Source organism: Lissotriton vulgaris, chromosome 3_1 (assembly GCF_964263255.1).
Source record: "Lissotriton vulgaris chromosome 3_1, aLisVul1.2, whole genome shotgun sequence".
Lineage (NCBI taxonomy): Eukaryota > Metazoa > Chordata > Amphibia > Caudata > Salamandridae > Lissotriton > Lissotriton vulgaris.
The window spans coordinates 312,548,482-312,576,445 of record NC_141689.1 but is presented as its reverse complement, the minus strand read 5'-3'; the positions used below and the strand labels follow the sequence as shown (position 1 = coordinate 312,576,445).

At 42.0% G+C, this 27,964-nt stretch overlaps 1 protein-coding gene across 1 annotated transcript in view; it reads left to right on the top strand.

The window, feature by feature from the left end:
- LOC147726376 (A disintegrin and metalloproteinase with thrombospondin motifs 12-like) overlaps positions 1–27,964 on the top strand; it is a 428,493-nt gene that overhangs the window by 243,980 nt on the left and 156,549 nt on the right. Inside the window, exons 6-7 of the mRNA XM_086962924.1 lie at positions 9,900–10,045; positions 27,768–27,937. Of these exons, the coding sequence (XP_086819050.1) occupies positions 9,900–10,045; positions 27,768–27,937 (316 nt within the window). The remainder of the gene's footprint in view (positions 1–9,899; positions 10,046–27,767; positions 27,938–27,964) is intronic.

Below are 27,964 nucleotides of genomic sequence, written 5' to 3'. Positions count from 1 at the left end.
ATACTTTATGTGATGTGTGCATGGAAAATCGGAATAACTAATCTTTGGGGAAAAGAAACAATAATACATTCAAATTGTGAACTATCAAAATAATATACAGATCTATTTTTTGTACCGGGATAAGAAAATATCTATTAGAGCCTATCACCCCTGATCCAGCGCTCCTACTAAAATTCTGCATAAATGAATAAAAGTCATAAGAAAGTTTTATTCAGCATTTATAAAGAGAGCTTAATTCAAGAAAATATTAATCATTAGCAGAAATAAGTGAAAAAGAGCATTTCCAAATCCTAACTAACTCTCTGTCTCTACCCTCATCGCCTGAAAACAAGTCTTTTAAAGTCAGCTTTCCTTACGTGTATTCATCGGACAGCAGAACATGTCCCTCTGGAATCAAGAAGCGTAAGCCAAAAATCTGCTCCTAGAGCCTATTCTTATACCCTAAAACTATGGTTAAACTAACTAATTTCACATTCCAATAGCTGAATTCTGGCTCCCCATTGGCTGAACCACCTCACGCCACAGTAAACTGTGACATCTTCCACCACAAGTCCAGGCTTTTACACAAAGCTATTGTTCGTGCACAGAGTCCTAGCAGCACTTTCTTAGGCTGCTACATTTTGTAGCAAAAGATCGTTCGTATAGTGCACAAAAATGCCGCGACTCACATCCTGGCCTTGAGCCTGTCCGTTCTGAGCTACTCGTGGCACATTAGCAAACCTTTCCACAGAGAGCCTTTTGCAGTTCTTTTCAAACCTTTTCACAATAAAAGTTCATAGGCTTCTCATCCTTTTCAAAATAAGTTTTTCTCATGTGGCTTTTCAACAGCAGGCCTCTTTTCAGAAAGCGTCAATTTTCTGCGCCACTTTTGCTTGCGTCATTGCGCCACTTTTAGCTCACGTCACTTTCCAGAAAACTATTATTTAAACAAACACAAAACAATAATGAATTCAGGAAATGAAAGTCATTCTGTTTCCAACCTACATAGCTAATGTTAACCCATTAGTATAAGTCACCTAGCAGAAGCACACAAATAAAGCAGCACATTTAATATCTACCATTCTTCATCGCGTCCAGCTTTAAGTTTCTGAAAGAGTAAAAAGATGATTAAATAATACACAGACAGACAATCACAACATAGGACAAACATGTAAGCACATATAATAAAGCACATGCCATGAATGATCAGCCGCTTATTAATAGTGACAAAGACAATAGGACAAGCATGACAAACAAAACAATATTAGTTATGTGTTACAAAACAGACTTGCAAATGCAACATAAAGCACATTAGTCCTGTATAATGATGTGGAATCTTACTCTAAATTGGTTTAATTATAACAAATCATGCAAACACTCATTAATATATTATTTCAAGTTATGAGAGTATGACATCACGAGCCAGAATAAAATTATTTCTAAAGCTCGCTCCATCAACTTCCTCATCTGGTGATTTCAAAATCACCAAACAACACCCAAGAATTTTACTTAAAGATTTTATCTATTGAACATGTTTCAGGCTTACTCTGGATTAGTATTTAAGCTCTAATTTCATCTATATTTCTTCAACTCTCATAATGAGTATTGAGTCTTACATCCTACTAATTCTATATCCTTTACCCTTTCTTTATTCAGCTAAGTTGGATCCTTTCCACCTTTGAATCCCCAACCCCTCAATGAATTTAGGTAACTAAGTTTTAAATTGCATAACTACATTTTGAATTACACCAACAAAACAAATATCAATCTGAGTAGTATAAAACAAAACAAAAAACAAAAAGTAAATTTTTGAAATTTTTTGAAAAATTAGTACATAGTATATACCCCCTCTTTTTTTTTTTTTTTCAAATTCTAAAACATGTTTTCTTCGACCTTGCGTCTTACATAAAAGTGTTTCCAGCTAACACAATTTCTTCGACCTTGTGTCACCTAACAAAATTTCTTCAGCCTTATGCCAAAATAGACCTCAACTTAAAGAAAACTAAACCTAGTCATTGTCACCATTTTCTTTCAAGACCACCTGACTGCTACTGCGCTCCTCAACTATTGGAGGGATAGTTATGTAGGCCCATTCTGAAGACTTGTATTTTACATTTGGTCTCAATGGTCTTTTGCTCTTCCTGGTAATCATTTCAATTTTCTCTTCAGCTTGCTCTTTTTTGTCTGAATCACTCTTCTGACTTGACACTTCATATTTGAATTTTAAATCTTTAGGCCAGACATCACCTTTTCCCAAGAGTTTCTTCTTAGGCTTGTTTTCTTTATATTCAGCTTTCCAAGCCCTTCCTCTGAATTTTCTTATTTCAGACTCTTCATCACTCCCGTCTGTATCATTTTCTGAGACTTCAAATCTGTGCCTAGGAACTTCTTTACTCGGCAGCTTCACTCCATTAGGAACATCATCCTTACAGCTGGTACTTGGTAATTCTTCCTCTTCTTCAGGAATCACCTTCAGCATCCCAGTTTCAGGATTCTTGTTCCCGCATTCAGAGCTACTCTTCTGCTTTTCAATACTCTCCTGGACTTGATTCTCTTCTTGCTCAGAATTTTCTGCTCCTAAATCCCTTTCTGCTTCAGAATCTTCTATTTCTTCTTGAGATTCTTTTCTAGCAGATTTTCATCATTTTCTGAATCTAGAATCACAATCTCTAGATCTTCTTCAATCAATGTTTCATTTACTTTGACATCATCATCCAGATGTCGACCACCTTGTCGATCTTCAAGATCTGGATTTTCTTCAGAACTTTCTTCTGAGTCTGAATCAGTTGCAGTGTCTTCATCAGGGTTATCAGGTGCAGGTGCACAAAGGGTATGATTGATATGCATCCACCCAGTATCTATTGTGACTAGTAACACCTGTCTTGCTTTCTGCCACCTGGGTACTAGGCAGTTTCTCCTCCGATGAATCTTTGTTCTGACCAAGTCTCTTGGCAATAGATCATGAGCCTGCTCCTTTTCTTTTGAAATTACATCTGTTCCCACAGTAATTGAGTCATATTTTCTTGTTGAAAAAGCTTCCACCCATTTTGAAAATAAACAAATGATGACTAGGACATATCTCAATTTGTTATGTTGGGGCATTTCAAAAAGATCTGTTTGAATATTTGTAAATGAACCACCCTCCCGGCCTATGGTTCCAAAAACTCTCAATTGGACCATGGTACATCCGTGCCATGTCAGCAATCATGCAATTGGGCATAACAGGTCTGTCATCTTTGTAAACCCAAATTTTAGCTTCCTCTTGCTGTCTGAAACCTTCTTTGAGCCATGTGTTTTTCTCCTCATCATGTGCCTCATCTTGTAATTGTTTTAAGTCTTGCCATGTCTGAATTGCAAAGATTAGTATGAGGATGCTTGAAACATGTTCAGTGAATTTTTCCCCATTGATTGCAACCCACTCCTGAGCACAAAACTTAACAATGGTACCTGCGTGCTCATTGCCTTTTGAGACAAAATTAGTTTTATCTCCATTTGCAGTACATTTTATCACTGCTATTTTGTCAAGAAGCTCAATTTCTTTGTTGAAGTCTGGCTTGCCCTGAACAGGAGCTTCACTCAAACTCTTTTTAAATTGCTCAATGGCTTCAAGCTCAATTTTTGTTAGACAATTCGATCTCCTATATCTGCTTTTGTCAATCTTTGCAATGGCCTCATAATTACTGAGAAACCATTAATCCATTGGCAACAGTAATCAACTAAGCCCAGGAACATTCTTACCTGTTTTTGTGTCTTTGGGGATTCCATTGCCTCAATCATTTTAATTCTCTCAATAGTTACCTGACTAGGAATTTTCTCTTGGAACCTGAAAGCAAAAATTATTTGACTGTCTGGGTGCATTGGGACCCAATACCACTCAGCATCATGTGGTATCTGACAAAGGATCTCTGCTGGATTGGGCACAATAGGACAACAAGGGATAACTATCTTGTTAACCTTTCTCAGGTCCTGTACTATTTGGTACATTTCATCTGGCTTTCTAATACCCATATCTGGTGAGTTACAAAGACTGTTCTCAATCTTTTTTAGGACACCCTGCTTAATGAATGTTTCAATAACAGGAATTGTTTCTGACTTCATCTTGTACTGTGGAACATTAGGAAATGAGTTTCCCTGCTTGTTTGCAGTTTTAACTGGATCAGGTCTGTTTTCCTTGTCTCCACTGAATCCTGTATCTGTATTGTATTTCTGCTCATTAACATAATTTGGAAATGGCGGCGGATGTATCTCATTCTGCTGAATCACCTCCTGTCGCTGTATTTGTAGCTGTTGATTCAGCAGCTGTTGCTGCTCATTTATCTCATTCTGCATCTGTGGATTTTTACACTCTCTTACAACAGCTAAATACGCTTTTTCCTTCTCTTTTTTCTTCGTCCATTTTGTTTTCCATTTATTCAGATTACCCCGTTTTCTCAAAGCCCAAATTAAATCTTTTATATGGGCAGAGGCAATCCTACCTGTATTGTTCAAGCCTTCAATGTCCTCATCATCCTGTAATCTTTTTAATCTGTCTGTACTGATTGTATTATCCAGTAATTTGTACTCACCAGGCTGTGTCAGGTTAATCAGGTCAACGTCAGAGTCCTCACTAGCTGAAACTAGAGTCATCACTCTCTCTTGCTGAGTTGGAATCATTATTAGCTCATTTTCAGGTACATTAGAATAACGTTTTTCAGCAAACTTTTGAATTTCAGAATTCAATGTGACCTTTAAAGCTGTGGGACTAGTTTAATCTTTTCTAAGCACTGGGAGAACAGGTCCAATTGTCACAGGAACTGTCATTGCTTCCATGTTTCTGGTTAACTGTTTTAAATCATTCGTATAATTTACATGACCAGGAATATTAATTTCAAAAGTACTAGGCATCTCATCATACCTATCTGTTGTGACACCTTGAGAAGGGGTCTGGGCTGGGACTCTATTAATCTGAACTGGGACTCTTGGCTTTACATTAATCTGCTTTCTTGGCGCCACATTAATCTGTTCTGGGAATCTGCTTGAATTTCTGTCCTTATCTGTATTTACAACATAATTTTTACACTGATCAATTAATTCTTCTCTGACAGGTTTATTATTTACATTCGCTGATTTGGGAGTTGTACTCTTCATCTAAAATTATTTCAACAACCTTTTTAACCTTTTTAAATACATTTTTCATTTTCTGATAGCAGAAAAACGTTTTCTTCTTCTTTGGATAATAATTATCCATGTTTTTAAATAGTCAAAATAATTACAATAAGTAAATGCGTTCACTTAATTGGCCTTCCAATCTTTTGCTGATCAATTAATTAATTAATTTAACTATATCAGGTGTAGAAAAACATTGTAACCTGGTCAATTTTATATATCTCCTAATTTACCTGCATCACTAATTTTTAATAAACCTAGGAAAAAATATGCATCTACAAAACAGCAATGTAAAACATTTATTTTGCAACAACAAACACCTAAATGTTATTGGGTATGTTTAAAATGTATTTTATTTGCACTTACGCACTTTTCTGCATCAACAGCTGTGGAAAAAGAAGACTTGATGTGTTTGCCTTTAATTTAAATAAAATGTCTTGATGCAAAAACCTTTAGACCCCTTTAACAATAATTTTAGCTCAAATCTGCTTTCTTCTGACCCACACACCCTTTAATTTGTCTTTAAATCCTTTATTTCAATTTACTGGCAATACTGTTGCAGCACTTAACTGCCACTGTTAGAGAAACGGCAGCTTTTTAAATGCCCCCACAGCCTTTCAATGCCCCCACAAACATCACCAGATACTAGCGCGATCACAGCGCTTTAATTCTGCAAGCCGAGATATTGACAAAACTCTGCTCGTGTATCCTCAATCAGTATTATTACTTCGAAGCCTCAACCAATCCGGTCGCATCACGAAGCCTCAACCAATCAGGTCGCGTCACGAAGCCTCAACCAATCAGGTCGCGGCTCTTCCCGTGACACTGCGGCACTTAGTCTAATCAGTGCGTGCCTTGCCCAATGAGAGCACAGTCACTCCGGAGCCTCGCCCAATCAGAGCGCGGCTCTGGGTATGACGCGACGGCGCCTCCACCAATGGCAGCGCGGCGGCTGTGACGTAGACAGCCTCTGCGGCCTCTAGCTTCTCCCACTCGCTCCTCTCTCAGCAAACAGCCCCTCCCTTGCAAAACGAGCTGACCTTATAACACAGAACGCAACACTCGCCGGTCGCTATTACATACATCCGCTGTAACACACGAGTTATTTATCTTTTGTGCGGCTACAGCAAGAAAGAAAACTAATGTGGAAATACTTTAAACGTAAATGAATCAGTAGATAGTGGTATTGCGCATCGACCAATCACAACACAGCGGCTGAAAATGTTCCAGCCAATCAGAACGCGGCTTTCGCAACGCTCGCCAATCACAGGGAGGCTGTTGCTGTGACTGTATACCGCTGCTGCTGCAGTCTCTCTCTCCCTTCGTGTGCTCAGCCCCTCGTTTTAAAATATAATCCTTGCACAGCGCGCAACTCGCCACAGATATTAGCTGTAACACACTTCAACAGCGCGATTGTAGCGGGACTTTGTTTTACATTCGAGTGTCTTCTCGTTATGTACTAGGAGGAATCAGTTCATGCAAACAGCTGATTCACCAGGACGTGCTTTCCAATACGAAGTATACCTTCACTTAATTTAGCTGGACTACCCAATTATTTCCAAAACGGGGATGCTTGGAAAATACAAACAATTCGGCAGGCAGTGGTGACGCCCATCAGCCAATCACGCGCAACCACTTCCTAACATCAAAACACTGTCAGCGAATCACAGCCCTGCTTTGCACAACGCCTCAGCTAATCAGAGCGCGGCGGCTGTAACGTAGACAGCCGCTGCGGCTGCAGGCTCTCCTCACACGCTCTCGCTCCTAAAAATAGCCCCTCCTTCACAATTTCAATCGGGACACTTTTGAATACAATTTAAATAGCGCGCAATACTTTTAAGTGTATTTAAATAACGCGCAACACTTTACAATACTTTAACTTTACCCTGAAGACTTTAAAATGCTTTACAATTACATTTGGGACATTTTAGTAACTACACAAAAAAAACCATCTGCTTGCTTCTCTAAACAAAGAGATAGTTTTATACATTCATACTAAGGAAATCCCTATTCATGCATACTTGTTTCTTCCTCAGGACTTTAACCTTAGAAATAAACCTCTTTCGCCAGTAAGATAGACAACGCTTATCTTTCTTCGTCAGGACTCCAACCCTAGGACTCTAACCTTGGAAGAGAAATCATCGCTTATTTTTCTTCCTAGGACTCTAACCTCGGTAGAGAAAACAACCTTTACCCTTCTAACAGATTACAAATCATTCATGCACTTTCAAACAGAAAACCCTGATCATACACACACGAATTCTTGGCAGGACATGAACCAACCACAGAAATCGTCAAACGTTGATAAGAATAGACGACGCTATCTCACCCTTCTCTCAAGCTTAGATAAATCTTATTACTCTTTTCACAAAAAGTTTTAAAACGGGCAACAAGTCCCTATGCTTAATGCTAGGATTTCATAGGCAATCCTCACTATACATTTAACCAGACAATCTAAGGTCCCTAAACTTGTGTTGTACGTCCACAACACGTGATATATTCTATACCACAATTTTGAAGCAGAACAAATGCACTGTGTAACTCTTCTAGTCACACTACTCTTGCCATGGCAAACCAGGAATTTTTCACACTGCTGGAAAAACCCTTAAAAGTACATATAACAATCTGACAAAATCAAAAACTCAAAAACTCAACATATGTTAAACATTAATCCTATGTATATACCAACATGTATGTATCATGTATCTAGCATGTATGTCAAAAACAACATATAACCGTACGAATGCTACCAAAAATTGATCCAGCGTTCCTACTAAAATTCTGCATAAATGATGTCACTATCTACCACCATACTTACCAATCAATACCAGGCCCATAAGAATAACAGAGCAGCTGAATCATGAGGCGAATGGATCAAATATGTTGATTTGAAACTAACTATAATAAACAAGACCAGCTTGTCATTTTAAAAGTTTATTCAAACATATTCAGGAAAACTTAGGTTTTGGAACTTTATTAAGCAAGCATTAGAAAAAGTCATAAGAAAGTTTTATTCAGCATTTATAAAGAGAGCTTAATTCAAGAAAATATTAATCATTAGCAGAAATAAGTGAAAAAGAGCATTTCCAAATCCTAACTAACTCTCTGTCTCTACCCTCATCGCCTGAAAACAAGTCTTTTAAAGTCAGCTTTCCTTACGTGTATTCATCGGACAGCAGAACACGTCCCTCTGGAATCAAGAAGCGTAAGCCAAAAATCTGCTCCTAGAGCCTATTCTTATACCCTAAAACTATGGTTAAACTAACTAATTTCACATTCCAACAGCTGAATTCTGGCTCCCCATTGGCTGAACCACCTCACGCCACAGTAAACTGTGACATCTTCCACCACAAGTCCAGGCTTTTACACAAAGCTATTGTTCATGCACAGAGTCCTAGCAGCACTTCCTTCGGCTGCTACATTTTGTAGCAAAAGATTGTTCGTATAGTGCATAAAAATGCCGCGACTCACATCCTGGCCTTGAGCCTGTCCGTTCTGAGCTACTCGTGGCACATTAGCAAACCTTTCCACAGAGAGCCTTTTGCAGTTCTTTTCAAACCTTTTCACAATAAAAGTTCATAGGCTTCTCATCCTTTTCAAAATAAGTTTATCTCATGTGGCTTTTCAACAGCAGGCTTTTTTCCAGAAAGCGTCAATTTTCTGCGCCACTTTTGCTTGCGTCACTGCGCCACTTTTAGCTCACGTCACTTTCCAGAAAACTATTATTTAAACAAACACAAAACAATAATTAATTCAGGAAATGAAAGTTATTCTGTTTCCAACCTACATAGCTAATGTTAACCCATTAGTATAAGTCACCTAACAGAAGCACACAAATAAAGCAGCACATTTAATATCTACCATTCTTCATCGTGTCCAGCTTTAAGTTTCTGAAAGAGTAAAAAGATGATTAAATATTACACAGACAGACAATCACAACATAGGACAAACATGTAAGCACATATAATAAAGCACATGCCATGAATGATCAGCCGCATATTAATAGTGACAAAGACAATAGGACAAGCATGACAAACAAAACAATATTAGTTATGTGTTACAAAACAGACTTGCAAATGCAACATAAAGCACATTAGTCCTGTATAATGATGTGGAATCTTACTCTAAATTGGTTTAATTATAACAAATCATGCAAACACTCATTAATATATTATTTCAAGTTATGAGAGTATGACATCACGAGCCAGAATAAAATTATTTCTAAAGCTCGCTCCATCACCCCAATAGGATAGCTACATATAAATAATAACATTACAGCTTAATTAATTTTCTTATTCCATATTGTCCATACAATCGTCTAAATAATTAACAAAATAGCCTGTTCCACAGAGTATCAATTTAAAAGACCGGTATCACTTCAATGTTAGTTTTCACTTCACAAATCGTATAACCATAATTGTTCTGATTTTCCACCGACGTCTTATGTAAATCCATCATGTGACTCGCCTCTCCTATTAACTTGTTTGTTTTGGGTTAATAACAAGATGTTCCAAACAGTGGAAAATTAAGGCTGTAACACTAAACTTCCTTAAGAAAAATGATTTAATACTGGAAAGGTTATCAATTTCCCATACCTTCCTGTTGAAATAAAATTTCTCATTAAATAATTACATATGCATTTTTCTCTCCTACAAAATATATTTTTTTCCTGAAGTTTGTAAAAATTAACATTGACAACTTTGCACACTCCTACGAAAAATACAACAGTTTTGTTTTTGGTTATATTTTTTATTTGTATTTTTGTGTATCTTTAGTGGTGTTTCACTGGTGAATGTGTAACTGTTGGAAAACACCCGGAAACGGTCAACGGAGGATGGGGCATGTGGTCACCTTGGTCCCACTGCACACGTACCTGTGGTGCAGGAGTTCAGAGTGCAGAAAGGCAATGCAATGACCCAGAGTAAGTATATTTTACCTTCCAATAGAAACTTGAATTCATTATTTGAAACTATGTACAATGTTTAGACAGGGTTCTAGTAATAAAAGACACATAACAGCTATTCCTTATGCTGCAATGTGATGATACCTCCAATTTAAGCTGAACAGGCCACTTTCAGAGTCGTTGCTCTGTACCACAACTTAAAGTTTATACTTTTGAAAAATCACTGTAGACTTCATTTGAAATTGAACACCTTGATATACTTATGTATTTATAGCGACATTAAAATACCTCTTCAAAAAGTGAAAAAAGTGTAACTGCTCAAATTCCAACCTAAATATACAAGTACAGTTCTCTATTTGTGAATGCCAAGATAGACTCCACAAAAACCATGTTGACATGGTTTTTACCCATTTTCTGATAACATACTAACAGCTTCAGGTGGAATAACCATGACCATAATTCTACATAGATCACAAACAATGAATACACTAACGCCAGTAGAGTGGAACAGACACAGGACTAAGCATACCTGTCTTCAAAAGTTGTAACCACACTCCTATAAGGGCCTGATGTATGACCCTTACAATTTGCGACTTGCAATATGTGACCCGCAAAATGTAATTTACAACAGTGTCTTAGACACTGTTGGCGATTCCTAATGGGGTCGCAAACTGCATGCCTCATTAATATTCATGAGACAGGTGCAATTTGCGATGCCATTGGGAATGGCTAGCACTACTAGGAATGGTGGCCTGCTGGGGTCAGCAGACCACCATGTCTGTGACTGCTTTTTAAATATAGCATTTCTTTTTTAAATGCAGCCCGTATTCCTTAAAGGAAAACAGGCTGCATTTAAAAAAGAAAATTGAAACGTTTCTGTTTAATTTTTTAAGAGTAGGCAGTGGTCCTTGGAACCACTGCCGGCTCTTAAAGAATATTATTTGCATCCATTCACAAAGGGAAAGGGCTCCCATGGGGACCCCTTCCAGTTTGCGAGTGGCTTACCAACTACATGAAGTAGGTGGTAAACTGTGAATGTTTTGCAGCCACAATTGTGGTTGCAAAATAATTATACATTGAAGTGCGAGTCGCTATTAGGAAGGGACCCCTTGGCACGCCCCTTCCTAATAAAGAGTCACAAACCCTATTTTTCGAGTCAGTGATAGGGTTTGTACATGGAACAGACCAATTTTGTAGTCACAAAAGGACTGTTTTCCCATTTGCGACAGACACTGTTGGCGATTCCTAATGGGGGTCGCAAACTGCATGTCTCATTAATATTCATGAGGCAGGTGCAATTTGCAATGCCATCGGGAATGGCTAGCACTCCTAGGAATGGTGGCCTGCTGGGGTCAGCAGACCACCATGTCTGTGACTGCTTTTTAAATATAGCATTTCTTTTTTAAATGCAGCACGTATTCCTTAAAGGAAAACGGGCTGCATTTAAAAAAGAAAATGGAAACGTTTCTGTTTAATTTTTTAAGAGTAGGCAGTGGTCCTTGGAACCACTGCCGGCTCTTAAAAAAATATTATTTGCATCCATTCACAAAGGGAAAGGGCTCCCATGGGGACCCCTTCCAGTTTGCGAGTGGCTTACCAACTACATGAAGTAGGTGGTAAACTGTGAGTGTTTTGCAGCCACAATTGCGGTTGCAAAATAATTATACATTGAAGTGTGAGTCGCTATTAGGAAGGGACCCCTTGGCACGTCCCTTCCTAATAAACAGTCACAAACCCTATTTTTCGAGTCAGTGATAGGGTTTGTACATGGAACAGACCAATTTTGTGGTCACAAAAGGACTGTTTTCCCGTTTGCGACAGCAAAAAGAGGTCGTACATCTGACCCTCAGTTTCCTCCTATATAAGGAGTAGGACATCGACTTTTGAGTGATATCTAGCTATCTCTAGGAGTAATCATTGACATTTATGGCAGTCATAGATTGACATAGGTCAGGAAGTGGCTCATTCACTTTGATAGTGGGGACACCTACCACCTTAATAAACATGTGCTGGCTAATTCTCAAACGTGTTTCACTGAAACTCTGCTCAACCTCTGCTTGTTACTGCTAGTTACCACATACACAGCGGCAATTCAGAAGAAAAATGTTTGTTAAGTTCAAGCAGTACCAAATATTCAAGTCAGGAAATCCACACTATGAAACTAGCAAATCAATTTAGGAAAATATAGAAAAATGTTATAAGCAAGAAGAGCACAACATTATTAACATCAAATGAAGGGAACCAGAGATATGAATTTTAGTCGTTACGCAAAAAGAAATTACAATGAATAAAGCACCATTGAAAAATAACAGTTTTAAATCGAATAGGCATAATTTCAGGTAAACCATGTTAACCATCCTGGACTCCTCCCTCTCCATGACCAGACAAGTCAACGCCGTCTCCTCGTCGTGCTTCAACATCCTGCGCATGCTACGTAAGATCTTCCGTTGGATCCCCACAGAGACCAGGAAGACGGTCACCCAGGCCCTCGTCACCAGCCGTCTGGACTACGGAAATTCCCTCTACGCCGGAACAACCGCCAAACTCCAGAAGAGACTCCAGCGGATCCAGAACGCCTCAGCACGACTCATCCTGGACATCCCACGTCGCAGCCACGTCTCCGGACACCTGAGAGACCTGCACTGGCTCCCGGTCAACAAGAGAATCACCTTCCGTCTCCTCACCCACGCACACAAAGCCCTACACAACCAAGGCCCAGGATACCTCAACAGCCGCCTCAACTTCTATGCTCCCAAACGCCAGCTTCGATCGACCAGCCACGCCCTCGCCGCCGTCCCCCGCATCCGAAGAGCCACCACAGGGGGACGGTCCTTCTCCTACCTCGCCGCCAAGACATGGAACTCCCTCCCCACCCACCTCCGCCTGACCCAGGACCACCTCGCCTTCAGGAAGCAACTCAAGACCTGGCTGTTCGAGCAGTAGCAGACCCCCCTCCCCCAGCGCCTTGAGACCCTCTGGGTGAGTAGCGCGCTATAGAAATGCGATGATTGATTGATTGATTGATTGGAGTGGAAGTAATGTAAATAAATTAGATCATCCTGGTAAAACACTTTTATCTTCTGACTTGGTATATTCTTGGGAAGTTTGAATGTTCCAGCGTGACAAGGTCCAAAGCTGATGACGGTGAGGACCCTTAGAAATATGCATTGAGCTTCCACTGATGCTGTTGGATTGGGCATCTGTGAGTGGGACAAAGCTGGGAGACAAGGTTTTACTTTTGAAATTAGCCGTTTTTTAAATCTCAATGTCCTCTAGTGGTGCATGGACGTTTTATTTGGGCTATGTTGGACTTGTTCCTTTTTCTGCAGGGTCATTCCTGAACTTTTTGCTTTTCTCCTAGCCTTTTTTCTGACATGGTGTTGGTGTTTTTAGGACCCTGGGCTCTTTAACACTGTTGTCCAGTGTAAAGTGCATGTGCTCTCTGAGGTAAACATGGTAGGATTGGCCTACACCTGATTGGCCTATTTAATATACCTGTCAGTCCCTTGTAAAGTGGTATATCAGATACCCAGGGCTTGTAAATTAAATGCTACTGGTGGGCTTGCAGTGCTGATCGCCCCACCCACCAAAGTAGCCTTGCAAACCTGTCTCAGGCCTCTGCCAATGCAGGGCCTGTGCGCGCAGTGTTACTGCCGCTATGACGTGAAACCTAAAGTGTGTGCCATGTCTGTGACCCCCCTTTTACTGCATGTCAGTCACCCCTAAGGTAGGCCCTAGCTGGCCCTATGGGCAAGGTGCATTGTAGGTGAAAGGCCGGACATGTACCTTAAGTGTGTGACATGTCCTGGTAGTGACAAACAGCCATTTTGGTTTCTCACTGCTGTGAGGCTGCCCTCCCATAGTAATGCATTGGGATTCCCTGATTAGTATTTCAGTGGTAATTCCTGATATGAGAGGAGCAGTGTGGTCAAGTTTGGTATAATTGGAGTGGCGATAATAAATGCTACGCAATGGTGTACGAAGATTTATTATAACTATTTTAGAAATGCCCCATTTAGAAGTTGGCATTTCTGTGTGCTATGTGTCTGCCTGCCTGATGTAAATTGCATGTCTTGCTTTGGAGTGACAGTGGCTGGTGAGGTGTGTGTTGCTCCAGGAGGGGCAGGGTGAGTCAGCACTAGGCTGAATAGGGCCTCTACCTTTGGAGTAGTGGGAGGAGTAGTTCCCAGACCCTGAATAGGTCTGTGCCTGCCTATGTGAATGCTGGCTCCTCCCCCCTGAGGTGTGTCAGATGACGAACCCCCACCTGACAAAGGGGAAGAGGAGCCTTGTCAACAAAAACCCCCAGAACCAGGTTAGTCTGGCTCCCCCAAGTCCTGTGTCAAGGCAGACAAAGCAAATGTGGATATAAATATTGGGGCTGTGACCCCATGAACATGTTGTGCTGTTCCTGTGCTTCCCTGTGACGTGGGGGCTTGCTGCTGCCGGACCCCAGGAGTAACCGCCTCTCTGCAGGGTCCTGTGTGCGACCTGCCTGGGATCAGCTCTGCCCCTTTAACTTTGAGGACACTAGAGCCTCAGGAGTGCTGTGTGTGGACTGCTTGGAGAAAGCATATTGTGCAAGCTCTGCAGTGCTGTGCTGCCAGAGCAACCTAAGGAAATCACGGCATTGGGATTCCCCTTCATGGCGTAGGAATCGAGCGGGAACCCACCCCGCTTTCATGCCCAATCGAGAGGGAGCCCACCCCGCATTTGTGCTATTCATTTGGTGGGAGCCCACTCCACAATTGCCAGCTTTTAGTTGAGCGGGAGCCTGCCTTCCATGCATATTTGAAGTGCGGGTGTCCACCACGCATGTGGGGTTCATTTCCAGGCGTGAGCCAACCCCGCATTTGCATGCTTTTTTGCGGGAGCCCACCCCGCAGTGATGCCGGTTTGGAAAGCAGGTGCCCACCCTACATTTCACCGCAGAGAGGGGAGGCGCCACGGTTGAAGACCCGACCCGGTAGCCAGGCAGCCGTGCCTGAATATGGGCCGGGCCATAGTCCTGAAGCCTGCGTACTCCTGAGCAGGGCTCCCATGAGTTGGAGAGAGCCCCGTGATGCTGGCCAGGAAAATATGAAGACGCCACACCAATAGAGAAGAGCCTGGAGCCAACCCTCCTTTGTGTGGAGTCTGCCAATGAGGCCCCAGTGAGTCAGGGGGGCTGAATGCAAAGCCGGGCTGGCGTTCCTTGAGGCACATTGTTGGTGCCTAGGTTGAGCCTGCCGGAGGGGTACTGCTGGGGCACATTGTCAGTGCCTCCCCCTTGCAGATAGGAGAGTCTAGTGAGCGGGGCTCACATCGAGCATTGTTGGTGCTCCAGCGGCACTAATAGTGCCAGTGCTTATTTGTTGCCCTCAGCTGTACCGCCATTGTGGACTGCTGCAGCGCAAGGCAATTAGGAGTCCCGGGTTGGGACTCCAAGGGAGCAGTGGTGCCCGGGCTAATTTTGACACAGCTGCACCACACCAGCGCGGGCAGCTGCAATGTTTGTGGCCATTTTGTTTTAGAATCCCAGTGGGGACCCAGGAGGCACAGTGGTGCCAGTTCTTCTTGGTGCCAATCCACCCTGCCCTGCAAGAGCGCAGGCAGCTGCAATGTTTGGGGGCCATTTCTTTCATTAAGGATTGGGTGAGTAGCACCCCATGCCCCTGTGCATCTGCGCACTGTGTTTTTACTGCTGAGGCAGCCGGGGGGCCATTTGAGAGGCCTCATTTCGAGCCCTGACTTTCTGGACAAAGGGCATTTGAGCCCAAAGGAAGGTCAGGTGGCCTGGGTTCAGCTTTATGGGGTGATAGGTCGCAAGGCCCTGATGTGATTTATGCCCCTGGTACCTATGCATAATGTGTTTATGCTTCTAGTGAGGTTTGGGTCTAAGGTGTTTTTTCTCTAATGTTATAATGCTGAGGTCAATATTGTACCAGTAGTTACTGGTTGTGTTTTATGTTTTTTACCTGCATTCTGATGGTTCTGACCGTGGCCTACTTGGCCTCGTCCTGTATATAATCCCCTGTAAATATTGCCTAGTGGCAGTTGGCACAGTGTACATTGTGTGATTATGATTCTAATATGTTTTGGATAATACAAAGGCTATTTTTATAGAACTTTGTGTGGAGTTACTATTGTGGTGTGCCTAGTGCATTGCCGCTGTGCGAGTGTGTTGCGCAAACGCTTTACACATTGCCTCTGGGATAAGCCTGACTGCTCGTGCCAAGCTACCAAGGGGTTGAGCAGAAGTTATCTTCAGCGTGTTGCTCCCTTGTCCTGACTAGAGTGGTGGTTTCTGCCTGGCTTAGGCGCATTCCCTAGCCAACCGGAAATCCAATTTTTAACTGGCTGGATTCCACAAGGCCAGATTCCATTACTGTGAGGGCCCAATAAAATCCATTTCGGCACTGCAAAAAGTTTAGAACAGGTCAAACCTGGCTGTCATGCCCACCTTGTGTGTGGCCTCCCTGGGTAGATCTGAGCGCATTATCCTGGTCCTACAGGGATAGAAAAAATGAAAGCGCAACTTTTCTTCAACTGCTGGAAAAGTTATTTCTGGGCACTCCTGCAGCATTGATATCTTTATAATCACTACATAGTTTTAAGGAGTTTTATAGAGATAGTTCGGTTGTTTCTTAGGAAGTGCTTTGAAGAAAATGCAGGTGGTTTTGGTTTAGTCTAAATGAACCAATGAAGGCCTATTAGTATTGGCATAATATGTTAATTTTTTTGTACCAGAGACGAACCTTGCAACTGAATGTAGAACAGTTGTTAGTTTCTCATTGATGGATTCTGTTATTCTGATTAGAGCTGAGTTCATATAATCCATGGAAGAAACAAAAACATCATAGATAACTAAACTAAAATACAGATGTTTCAGAAAAGGTTTCAACTTTTTTAAAGGTACAGTGTTAATCTGGAAGCAGAAGGTTACTGTGTTAAGCTGGAAGCAGATACCATACACACAAATTTGGAAGAGGTGGTAAGGGTGTTATCTAGCCAGGACCCAAAACCTTAGCTCATGTGAGCAGGAATTTTCTTCCACAGAATTTTTTCTGGGGTTAAGCCTCAAGAAATATTTGGACATCTTTTTTGAAGTTTTAATAGGGAGGTGTTTAAAGTTCCAAAGTCCTGGAACAACCCGATTTTTAGGTACAGGTAACTTTGATAGGCATATTAATGAAGTGTGATGCTATTCCATTTGAAGAGCATTCTCATTTCCCTTGCCAAATATCTAGAACAGGCAAAGGAATTCTGCATCAGGAAAGAAAGGTTTTTACTATCTTGGTTTTGGGTATAGAGAGGCACTGTACGATAGTTTGCAGAAGGGCACACCGAAACTGCTGTAAAGGGGTAGGGTCCCCCTAGGTAACAATTTCCCGAGGGAGGGGCCTGGAGTCTCCACTATCCACAGGCTAGTGTCAGACATAAATGTGGCACCCTAGGGCACCCTCTTGAGAACACCACTGGACCTGTGAAAGATAGAAGAAGGACTGCACCTACTGTTGAGACCCCCGAGGAAAAACCTAGGGCTGAACCTGCTCTCACTTGTGCTCTGGACATAGAAGTAGACAATAAGTGTCAGTTGACTGACCTCCTATTGAGCTACAGGGACACAATATCTGAAAGAAACCCCCTTTTGTAGAAGAGCACAGCTGACCAGTTTCTACAGAACCTGCTGGTGGCTTCTTTTCGGTTGTGTCCTGACTCTCAAGAGCTGTTCCTGGGCTCCTGAAAACCTTGCCTGGTGTCAGGGTGTACTACTGCCTAAACCTAAAAACCTGTAACTTAGAAACGTTTTGCAAACTTTTTGCCTGGACAAGTATTATGGGACCAGGACCAACCTGCCAACTGATCCATCAAGTGTACATCTCTGGTGGGTCTGACTTTGACACAGTTCCTGCTATGTTCTCTGTAGCACCAAATCTGTTTCAGAGGGTCCAATGTCAATGAACATCCAATGACGTCAAACCCTCTTCCGCTGTCGCCTCCAGTCTTGCCCCTCTGAAGAAATCTGACTTACAGAAAAGAGTCTACCTCTAAAGGCAAAAAAAGTGTTTTTCATGTGGCTTTGGCACACTCGCCACATGCATCTGAGCGGCAGCCGCCATAAGTAGTTCCTGGGAGGGTGGTGGAACCCACAGTGGCATGGGTGGAAAACCAGTGATATCACTTCCTGTGCAGTTGGATGATGGGAAATCCAATAATGTCACTTCCTGAGCTGAGGTCAAAATACCTACATTTGTCCATGGAAAACAACAAGGAGATATGAGGTTATTTACTGGTATTGTTGTTCACTTTTATTTTCATTAGTACTAATCCCTAAAATGGGGGTGGCATACTAAAAATAGACAAAGAAATATGATGGAATAGAAAAGGAATTTGCCTTCACTTTAAACATATATTTAGAGAGCCAAAAACTAACTGTGTAAATGTCAGGACTCAACTGAGGGTTTGAGTTACGGTTTCTCTGATTGTGAATCTAGTATCTACCTTGTAGCTTTTCACCCTTGGAAAAACCAAACCAGTAAGGCACATATCAGAATACTATAAATACAAGGAGTTGATCCCACAACATTATATGTTGACTCTTGTGGACAAAAGTGATAATCACCAGACCTGTATCCAAGATTCCCAGGGTCTGATAAGCTGGTGCTTGGTTCTTGGTGGATCATATCATGGAAAACTCAAAAAATGTCTGTACCATTGACCCCACATGTTCCCGGGGGTCTCAAAAGGTGTAACCAGCACATAGAGTTTGTACTATCACAAATCCATAACCAATGTATTCAATATTGAATCTTGTCCTATCTCCTGACAGCTACTGAACCTGCTAGGTGGTAGTGGCTTTGGGTGCAATGATGATTTCAATTTCTTTCACTGGTCTCTTTCTGCATTCCTTCTCTTTATCCATGGAGCTCTCAAAATGCTCTGTCTTCCTTCTCTGCTAGCCTCTCACTACACTCCATGGGCCGTATTACGCATTGGCATTGTTTGCACCTGGTGCACCTTTCAAAAGGTGTGCCGGGCGTAAACAATGCCAATGCAGTCTATTATGAGATATGTGCTGTCCCCAGGGCAGCCGCGACCTTGTGCTTCCCCCAGGGCAGCGCATTCATGTGAAAACACGGAGCAGCAGCTCAATGTTTTCAAAGTGCAGGCGACACCCGCCTGCACTTTCAAAGGGTATTAGAGATCCCTTTGCAGGCTGGTGCAGTCAGTGACTGCACCCGCCTGCAAGGGGATGTCTGGGGGTTCATGGGGCCCCTTTATCCCCTTCAGAACGCTGCTTTCAGGAGGCGCACTGATAGTGCACTACCTTTTTAATGGTGCACTGGTAGTGCGCCTCCTGAGGGATTCGTTGACTCTGCACCCTGGTCTGTAATATGGCGTGGGTGCAGAGCCATAGAATACGCCCCTATGCAAATGATGGAAAACCCTCTGAAGATAGCGCTGGCGCATCAAGTTCACCAGCGCTATCGGTATTATAGAATGGGACGCACGAGCGTCTACATCCCCTTTCTATAATACCAAGGTGCCCCGGGCGTGCAAAGTAGGCACAAATGCCTGTTGTGCCCCCGTGGCACCTTCTGTAATACACTTCCATTTATCTCTCTCCTTATGAGTTTTCCACCACTCATTTTCCCCATCTCTGAATATAATGGAAGAAATTTAAAATGCCTCTTGCACATCACATCTACTCAGGCACCAACAGCAGAAAGGATTTCCTCACCATCATCAAAGATTTCACAGTGATTCATGCCATCTCCAGCAGACCTTTCCAGAAAGCTCTTGGAATTCTTGTGTAACCAATTCACCTTCATATTCGGAAACTTTGACCCTCAACCAGAACCAGTCACCATTGCAACTCAGCTTTCCATCACAACTGAAGAACAAATCACCTACCTCGTGGCCCACCCTCAAAACCATTGAAATTGCTGCTAGTATGAAGACCTTCAACTCAGGAGCCCATCTCACCTTTGCCTGACCACGCCTTATCCAAAGAACTCCTACCATTCAGTAAAGCACTAACACCCATCCTCAACACCTACATTGGCTCAGCCACATCCCCAGACACCTGGAACATGCCACAGGCATGCATCTGCTGAAGAAACATTCCCTGACTCAGCCACACCTTCACACTACACAAACATCTCCCTCCTATCATACTCACCTAAGATCTTGGAGCGACTAATCAACTGATGCCTCACCGTCCACCTCTGCAATCACAAGCAGCTCAATGCCATGTAGCCTGGGTTTAATCCTGTACAGAAACAGCTCTGATCGCTGCCACAGACGATATCCTTATGATCCTAACAATTTGCACAAACAGGTAGTGAGGTATACTCAGCGCATAGCCCAAGCAGTATGTATTTAGTGAAAATATATTCATAGGTTGCATCAAGGGGAACCCAAGACAGAGCCCACCCAACGCTATCAAAAAATAACAATAGGAGACAATTGTTATTTATGACATAGAACCAAAGGAGGAACCCCGAGCAAGAAAAAGAAAATTATTCACAAATATCAATAAAGAAGATTTTTTTGGTCAAATCAATTGTCCATGTATACGCATTCAATAGTCATCAGTCCTTTGTCTTTTATTTTCATATTTACAGATGATCAAGAAGACTTGTAGATGAACATGTTGAGTCTTGATAACACAGACCACAGCCAACATGTGTTTCGTCAGAGGGTATAACCCAAAGACTTCCTCAGGGCTGTAACAATAGATATTGGACTCATTACAATCTTTCAATAAATATAACAAGCCTACACTATCAGTACCACCACCAAAGTAAAGAATAAAACAGAAAAAGATAAAGACACCCAAGAGTGCAAACCAAACTATGCACAAAAAAATCAAAAAGTCTCAAAAAAGGGAAATCTCATAACTCTTATCCATTTTATAGCAGTAAGTTGCCTGACACCAAACCACTATTTCATCACACCCCACTGTGCTGTAACTACCAATGTGATTTAGGCACTGACTCTGGATTTCAAAAGCAGAAAGAAACTCACCCTGAACTGTCTTTTTCACATATGACTAACACAGGGAGTCTTTTGCATATCAGTACGTCCTTCATGCTAGATCCAAAATGAAAGTATCCTCATTACAATTGTACCTCTTATTTAAACAGTAATTATATGACTATAAGGTACATCAGTGTCTTACTAAATCTACGGGACTTTAAAACATCCGTAAAAGCACATTTTGACTCTAACACGTGTGAAACGGACTCCCCCGGGGTACCCGAGTGCACCCCATGATCACAGGGTACTGTGCAAACTGGTAAGGTGCATCGGGGTATGGTACAATCGGGGTACGGTACATCGGGGTACGTCACATTGGGGTACGGTGCATGGGTGTACATAGTGTAGGTGTACGGTGCCTAGGAGTGCAGAGCATAGGGGTATGGTGTGTACCCCCATGATCGCAGGGGTACGGTGCATATGTGTATGTGTGGTTCTCCATACGAATTGCTCATTTGCCGCTTTCCGTACGAATCGCGTACTCGATGCCCGGTCTGGATCGTACTTGGCGGGTTGTACGGCATGTTTACAAATTGTACGGTTCACAACCCGAGTCTGTATTGTACGGAGCTTCGCTTGTTTTTCGTACGGTTCGTAAACATTCGGACGTATTCTTTGGAAACGGATCGTACTACGCAATTCGGACGGCTTTGTACGATTCGTACGGAAACGGCTACAAATACGAATCGTAGGACGGTTTTCTTACCCGAATCGGAATTGACCCCTTAGTGTATCGCTACCTTCCAACACTCACCGATAATCCTGTCAGAGATACCACGTATAATATCGATCGCGGTCCTGTGTGTTGCACGGGCGCCACATTGCCAAAGTATTTTATTTTACTAGCAGTGCTAAAGAGACAAACGACAGACTATCGTACACAACCAGTACCTTTGCACGGGCGCCATATTATTCTAGTCACCAATATGTTGTTTTAGACACTTTCATTACCCCTATTTAATCAATTACAAATAACATCTTCAAATTATTATTTCAATATCCAATTTTGTATTTATAACTCATTTGACTAGACGTCATCAGGTAAGCATACAACCAGAATGGGGCTTAATGTTATCCCTCCTACATGGCCATGATAGAATACCAAGTAATTTAAAACCTACCCTATCATTAATCTACCATTAGTTTAGTATAATCCCAAAGTGTTTTATTTCTTTAGAAATACTAAAAAGATAAACGGACTATCGTACATGTCAAGTACCTTGAACGGGCACCATATTATTGTGGTCATGTTTATATTAGTAAAGCGCTTTCATTCCCAATAGTTAAACAAATTCAGACATCATCTTCAAATATTGTCTGAATATCCAATTCTATGTACATGATTCATTGGCTAAACGCAATTATATAAAAATACAAAAAGAATGAGGCTAAATATTATGCCTCCTACATGGCCATAAATAAATACCATGTAACTATAAAGCCTTATCCTGCCATTAATATACCATTAATTTAAAAAGACCCCTTATCATAATCCTAATGTCACAGTGCAATTACAATAAAAAATAGTTAGAGAGAATGTGTGATACATAATTATAACAGAAAACAAAAGAAAGAAGGAAAAAGGTCGAGGAGTGCAAAGAAAGTCAGAGGAAAAGGTTTTTTTTACCCAAAAGCAAGGAGGACAATTCCAGATATTTGAAAGAGAAAAGAGATTATGTTAGCTCTCCTAAGACACCTTAAATGTGCTAACAACCTATGTCCTACACAACCTCACGCATGTCAATTATAATCCTGTATTTCCTTTCTATGTGTTTCAACATCCTATATTTTACAATTGACATACAATATGTTTATCAATATATCAATCTTTGATTTTAAAACAAATTAAACATGTACATTTTGACAATAGTAACAATTCATGGCATATATATACTCTTCGTATAAATTCTTATCAACAGTTAGATCCAGAGAATATATGCCAGATGGTAAAACAGACAATTGTAATCAACATCCCAAAAAGTACTGTAATTCAGAATCAATATTAATCATTTGTTCAATAGCACGTAATTTTAAAATCCATCGTGCCTCACATTGGCGTAATTGTAATTCTCTATTCCCGCCCCTAATATCCCTAGGTATACTTTCTATACCGTGGAAGAAAAAGGATAGACTATTACCTTGGCTGGGGCAATCACGGGCATGATTTGCCATAGGGTACCGTGAATCCAGATTTTTCATAGCTCTGGAATGTTCAGATATACGTTTCTTTAAACACCTGATTGTACTGCCTATATAGATTTTGGAACATTTACAGTTGATGGCATAAACAATATACTTAGTACTATAGTCAATATGTTGATAGATCCTGTATTTAAGAGAACTGTTATATTGAAATTCTACTTTACCATGTTCTGACAATCTACACATGCTGCATCGGCCACACCGAAAGGAACCACAATTCAGTCAGTTCAACCAATTTTGGTCCCTACTATTGGTTTTTGGATAGCTGGGGCTAATTAAACCCCTAAGAGTGGTCCCATTACGGTAAGTGATACTGGGATATTTAGGAATATATTGGCTTATCGTCTGATCCGACCTCAATAAATGCCAATGCTTCTTTAGTATGGTTTAGATCTTATAAGACCACGGATGGTAATTGGTCACTAGCCGTAAATGTTGTTGTTGCTTAGTGGTTTTGACCTTAGGTTTGAGAGTATTGCCAACAATATGGAATCAAGATTTCTGGCTAGGGGTTATGATATTGCCGTCATTAGACATACCAAGAATAGATCACTTAAATTGAAAAGACAGAATACTCTCAGACCAGTGTAGTAAAGCCTTGGGAGTCTGGAGGAGCTCAGGATAAGCAGACTGGTCAACTTAGTTGTGGTACCTGCAAATGCAGGGGAGTGAATACTTCACTCCAAGGGAGATTTCTTCAAGTGTCTTTGAGGCTTCACATGCCTTGGAAGGTTCGTGTAAGATGCACAGGCACAGACAATGCAGCATACTGGAAGGGGGACGAAGTCAGGCCCAGACGAAGTCCAGAGAAGTTCAGAGTGCCCAGATGGTAGAAGAGCAGTGGTGTTTGATCTGAATCTTATCCCACGACGAATCTAGGGACCTACACCCAGGTAATCCCTTAAGTACCCTAGTGAAAGGTTGGAAAGATTCAGGGGACCCTCCCTGGGGAGGGTCTTTGACCGGGGGAAGTTACTCCCATGTCCTTTGTCCAGTTTCGCACCAGAGCGGTAGCTAATGGCTCCCAGGACTGGTTTGAACTAGACTATGCACAAGGACACCAAATGTGCCCCTCATGCAGACTGATTGATGCTGGAAAGCGCACCCACCTCATCCCAAAATCCTGTCTGGGAGGTGGTCACACCTCACTGTGACAGGATGCCTTTTGTGCTGCCTTCCCCTGCTCGAGCTTGGCTCAGCAGCAGGAGGGCAGACTTTTGTCTCTGGTCGGAAGCAACCATTTTGTGCTGTACATGTCACGAAGCCTGGTACCGGAAACACTGAGAGACTAACGGAGGGCTCTTCTAGTGCTTGGAATCATACCTACCATGATGGGGGAATGACTCCAACACCCCATCTTGCACAGTGTGATCTGTAGTTTTCTCTTGCTCGATTAGATTTTTACTCGAGCGGCAGCTTTCTCAACGCGAACTGGTAGTTTCTCATTGCGAGCGGTCGCGAGCATGCGCAACCACTCACAATGAAAAACCTGACCTCCCCGCGTTGAGAATCTCGCCGGGATGTCATTTTGCTTGCTCGCGGTCGCGAACATGATGTTGAGGACCTCGAACAAGCAAAAAATTATCGCTGCACTACGCTACGCTGCACTTCCCGTGTTCGCACTGTGCTACGTGCAGCTCGCGTAGTGCGAAGTTGCGCAAACTTCGCAAACTACGCGAGCGTAGCGTAGTGCTTCACCCAGGGTTATATATTTCATCATCTTCAATGCAGTCTTATGTGCCACGCTATTGTGTAAGCAATTGTTGCTCAGCATACACAGTCTTGATACAGCTAGCAGAGTTGTCCAAAGTCGGTTCTGGAGGGCCGGATTCATGCCTGATTTTTAGGATAACTACATGTATCTAAATAGGGATATGCTAAAAATCTGTCATGGATCATGCCCTCCAGGACCAATTTTGGAGAACCCTGAGCTGGAATATAGGCCAAAGCTCGATAAGTGCACTGATCAGCCCGGCTCCTGTTACTTCTGCAGGAAGAAACGAAAGACCCACCTTTTCAATAGAGTGCCGCATTGTTTCACAGCTCGATTTACTTCATGCTGTATACTTTACTGTAATACATAAATGCTTATTCTCTGCACTTAGGTATTTCGGCTCTTCATCATTCTTTAGCCGTAAGCATTTCATGTACTGCACCCGCAAATAAACCAGTCTTTAAACTAGAAATGCTGGAGGTAAACCGAACTAGTGGAAGCGAAACTCACGCACACGTTAGTTTGAATATGTTAAATGCTTAGAAAAGACTATGAGATATAGGAAGCATTTTCCACAGTAATCATTGTTGGACAAGGCCAGGAGAATAGCAAAATCAATGCACAATCAATCAAACAAAGCCATCGTGCATGTAAAGACAATGTATTATCTCAATCCCCTACACACAACAAAAAACACGTCTACCGATCTTTATATTTCCTGATAGACCCCTGGCTGCAAATCCATTTCACACCATCTCATGATATGCCTCCTACATAAAGCGTATCATGCTTGAAAATATAGCAATTTTGTTGAAAAAAAGGGATTCGGAGAAAACCCTCTATCAGGAAGAATACTTGAATAAATCATGTCCTAATGAAAAATCAGCCTGCCAAATTGGTGAACTGCTTCTAATGATGACGACAATGTCTGGAGTATTATTTGCAGAGTTGCTTGGTAACAGTATAGGCTATTTGAGTTTATTGTTTTATCTATTAATTTATTTCACTATGCGGTTTTATGCCACACCAATAGCAACATTTACTTAAATAAATTTCGAATAAAATAACTAAGCGAAAATGCATTTTAAACATTAGATATATCAAATGTGGTGCAGTTTATGCAAAATGTGACAGCAAATATATGTGAATGTATTTAATAGATTTGCAGGAGGCCCTTTGTGTGTGAAGCGTGTACTTACCGCAGGATCTAATGAGGAGGGAGCGTTTCATTGGCACAATACTAGAACGCCTACTTTTCAGGTGACCGTTAGGCTGCACGTAAGCACAGCCAAAAGCAAAGATAAATAAAGTCATTTATCTAGAATCACACAGGGCGGGGAATAAATCCTAACCATTATGGTTATTAGACAAGTCATAAAACCAGACTCTCGCCGGGACCCCCGAGAAAGGATAGCCAGAACTTTAATTCGGCCGAGCAGTAAGTGGGGTACGCTTTGGATGAAGAGCTACCGGGCATTTCGGTGTGCTGCCGAGCTAAGGGCTCGAGTCTGGGTACCACGTGGGTGGACGGCGTCCCCCCACTTATTTTACCAGGAGCTCAAATACTGGAGCAAATGGAGCCACACATTCACTCTTTGGCCTCTCTGGGTCGAGATCGGAACTCATTCAGAATGCTGCTCATGCGCTGGCTTCTCTGATGCAATTGCATCTAAGGGGTGAGCGAGGGGAGGCAATGAGTCTGATGGTGCACGCCACCTTTTGTGACGTCACTTCCTGTTGTGACGTCAGCGTCCCCCCACTTCTTTTTTTTAGGACTTGCGCCCTGGCAGTGGGGGCTGATTTCGTTGATGGGGACCTGCGTGCGTTTTAAAATAAAAAAAGAAAAAAGAATTTTGTTGAGCACACGCAGGTCCCCATCAACGAAATCAGCCCCCAGCTCGGCAGCACACACAACCTCCAGGTAGCAAGTCCGGCCCTGGGTTCGATAAAGGGCGGAAACATGTTGACCTTCAGCAGGGGTATATTTGTTGTTAACCCCTAGTCCTCTTAGTTTTTAATCCACTTACCAAGACTTCCGGTCCCCTCTAGACACCTCAGCACCTCTTCCATTTTTTTGAGAGTTGAAGCCCACACTTGGAACTTTGCGGCCCCGGTGCGAGGAGGCAACCCTATAATGAAGCACGTCAGCTTTGGGTGAGTTAGGGTTCTTGTCTGATAAGATCTTCCATATCCTCAACAATACACTCGGGCCATATTACCAAGGAAGGGCGATACATTATCGCCGCTTTTATCGTTAGGAAACTGCAGCTAAAGCAGAGATAATGGGCTTGATAATATGCCCTTGTGAATTCCCATAGAAGCCCAGGTTTTGGTGTTAACATTGGCTTCTATGGGAATTCACAAGACCATATTATCAAGCCCATTATCGCCGCTTTAGCGGCAGTTTCCTGCCGTTAAAAGTGGCGATAATGTATCGCCCTTTCTTGATAATATGGCCCTCAATTCTTTACTTTGACATTCGTTACAGAATTTTCTCTGTTACATTCCTTTTAAGAACGTACTTTTGGTGAGTAACATCACAAGTCTTAACACCAGCAAGGGCAGAGAAGACGGTGGTACTAGTACCAAAACCAAAATTAAACCAAAAGTTTTCTTAAACTTGTAGTTTGATTACAAAAATGATAATTTTATTTTAAAGATGTCGCCAGGTGAGTCTATTGGAAGTTTGTTTTCTTTGGGCTTCTTCGTTTAATAGTTTTATTTCCATATATTTAGCAGTGCTCAATTTTAGTTCTTAATAATTAAAATGAAGCTTAAAAACTGATGTTTTCTTCACAGACCAAAGTTTGGAGGCAAGTACTGTACTGGGGAAAGAAAACGTTATCGTATGTGTAAAGTTCTCCCATGTCCCAAGGACACGCCAACCTTTCGTCACATGCAATGCAGCGAATTCGACACTGTACCCTACAAGAATGGGCTGCACCAGTGGACCCCAATTTACAATAAAGGTAATGTCGGAATCTGATGCTATTTGG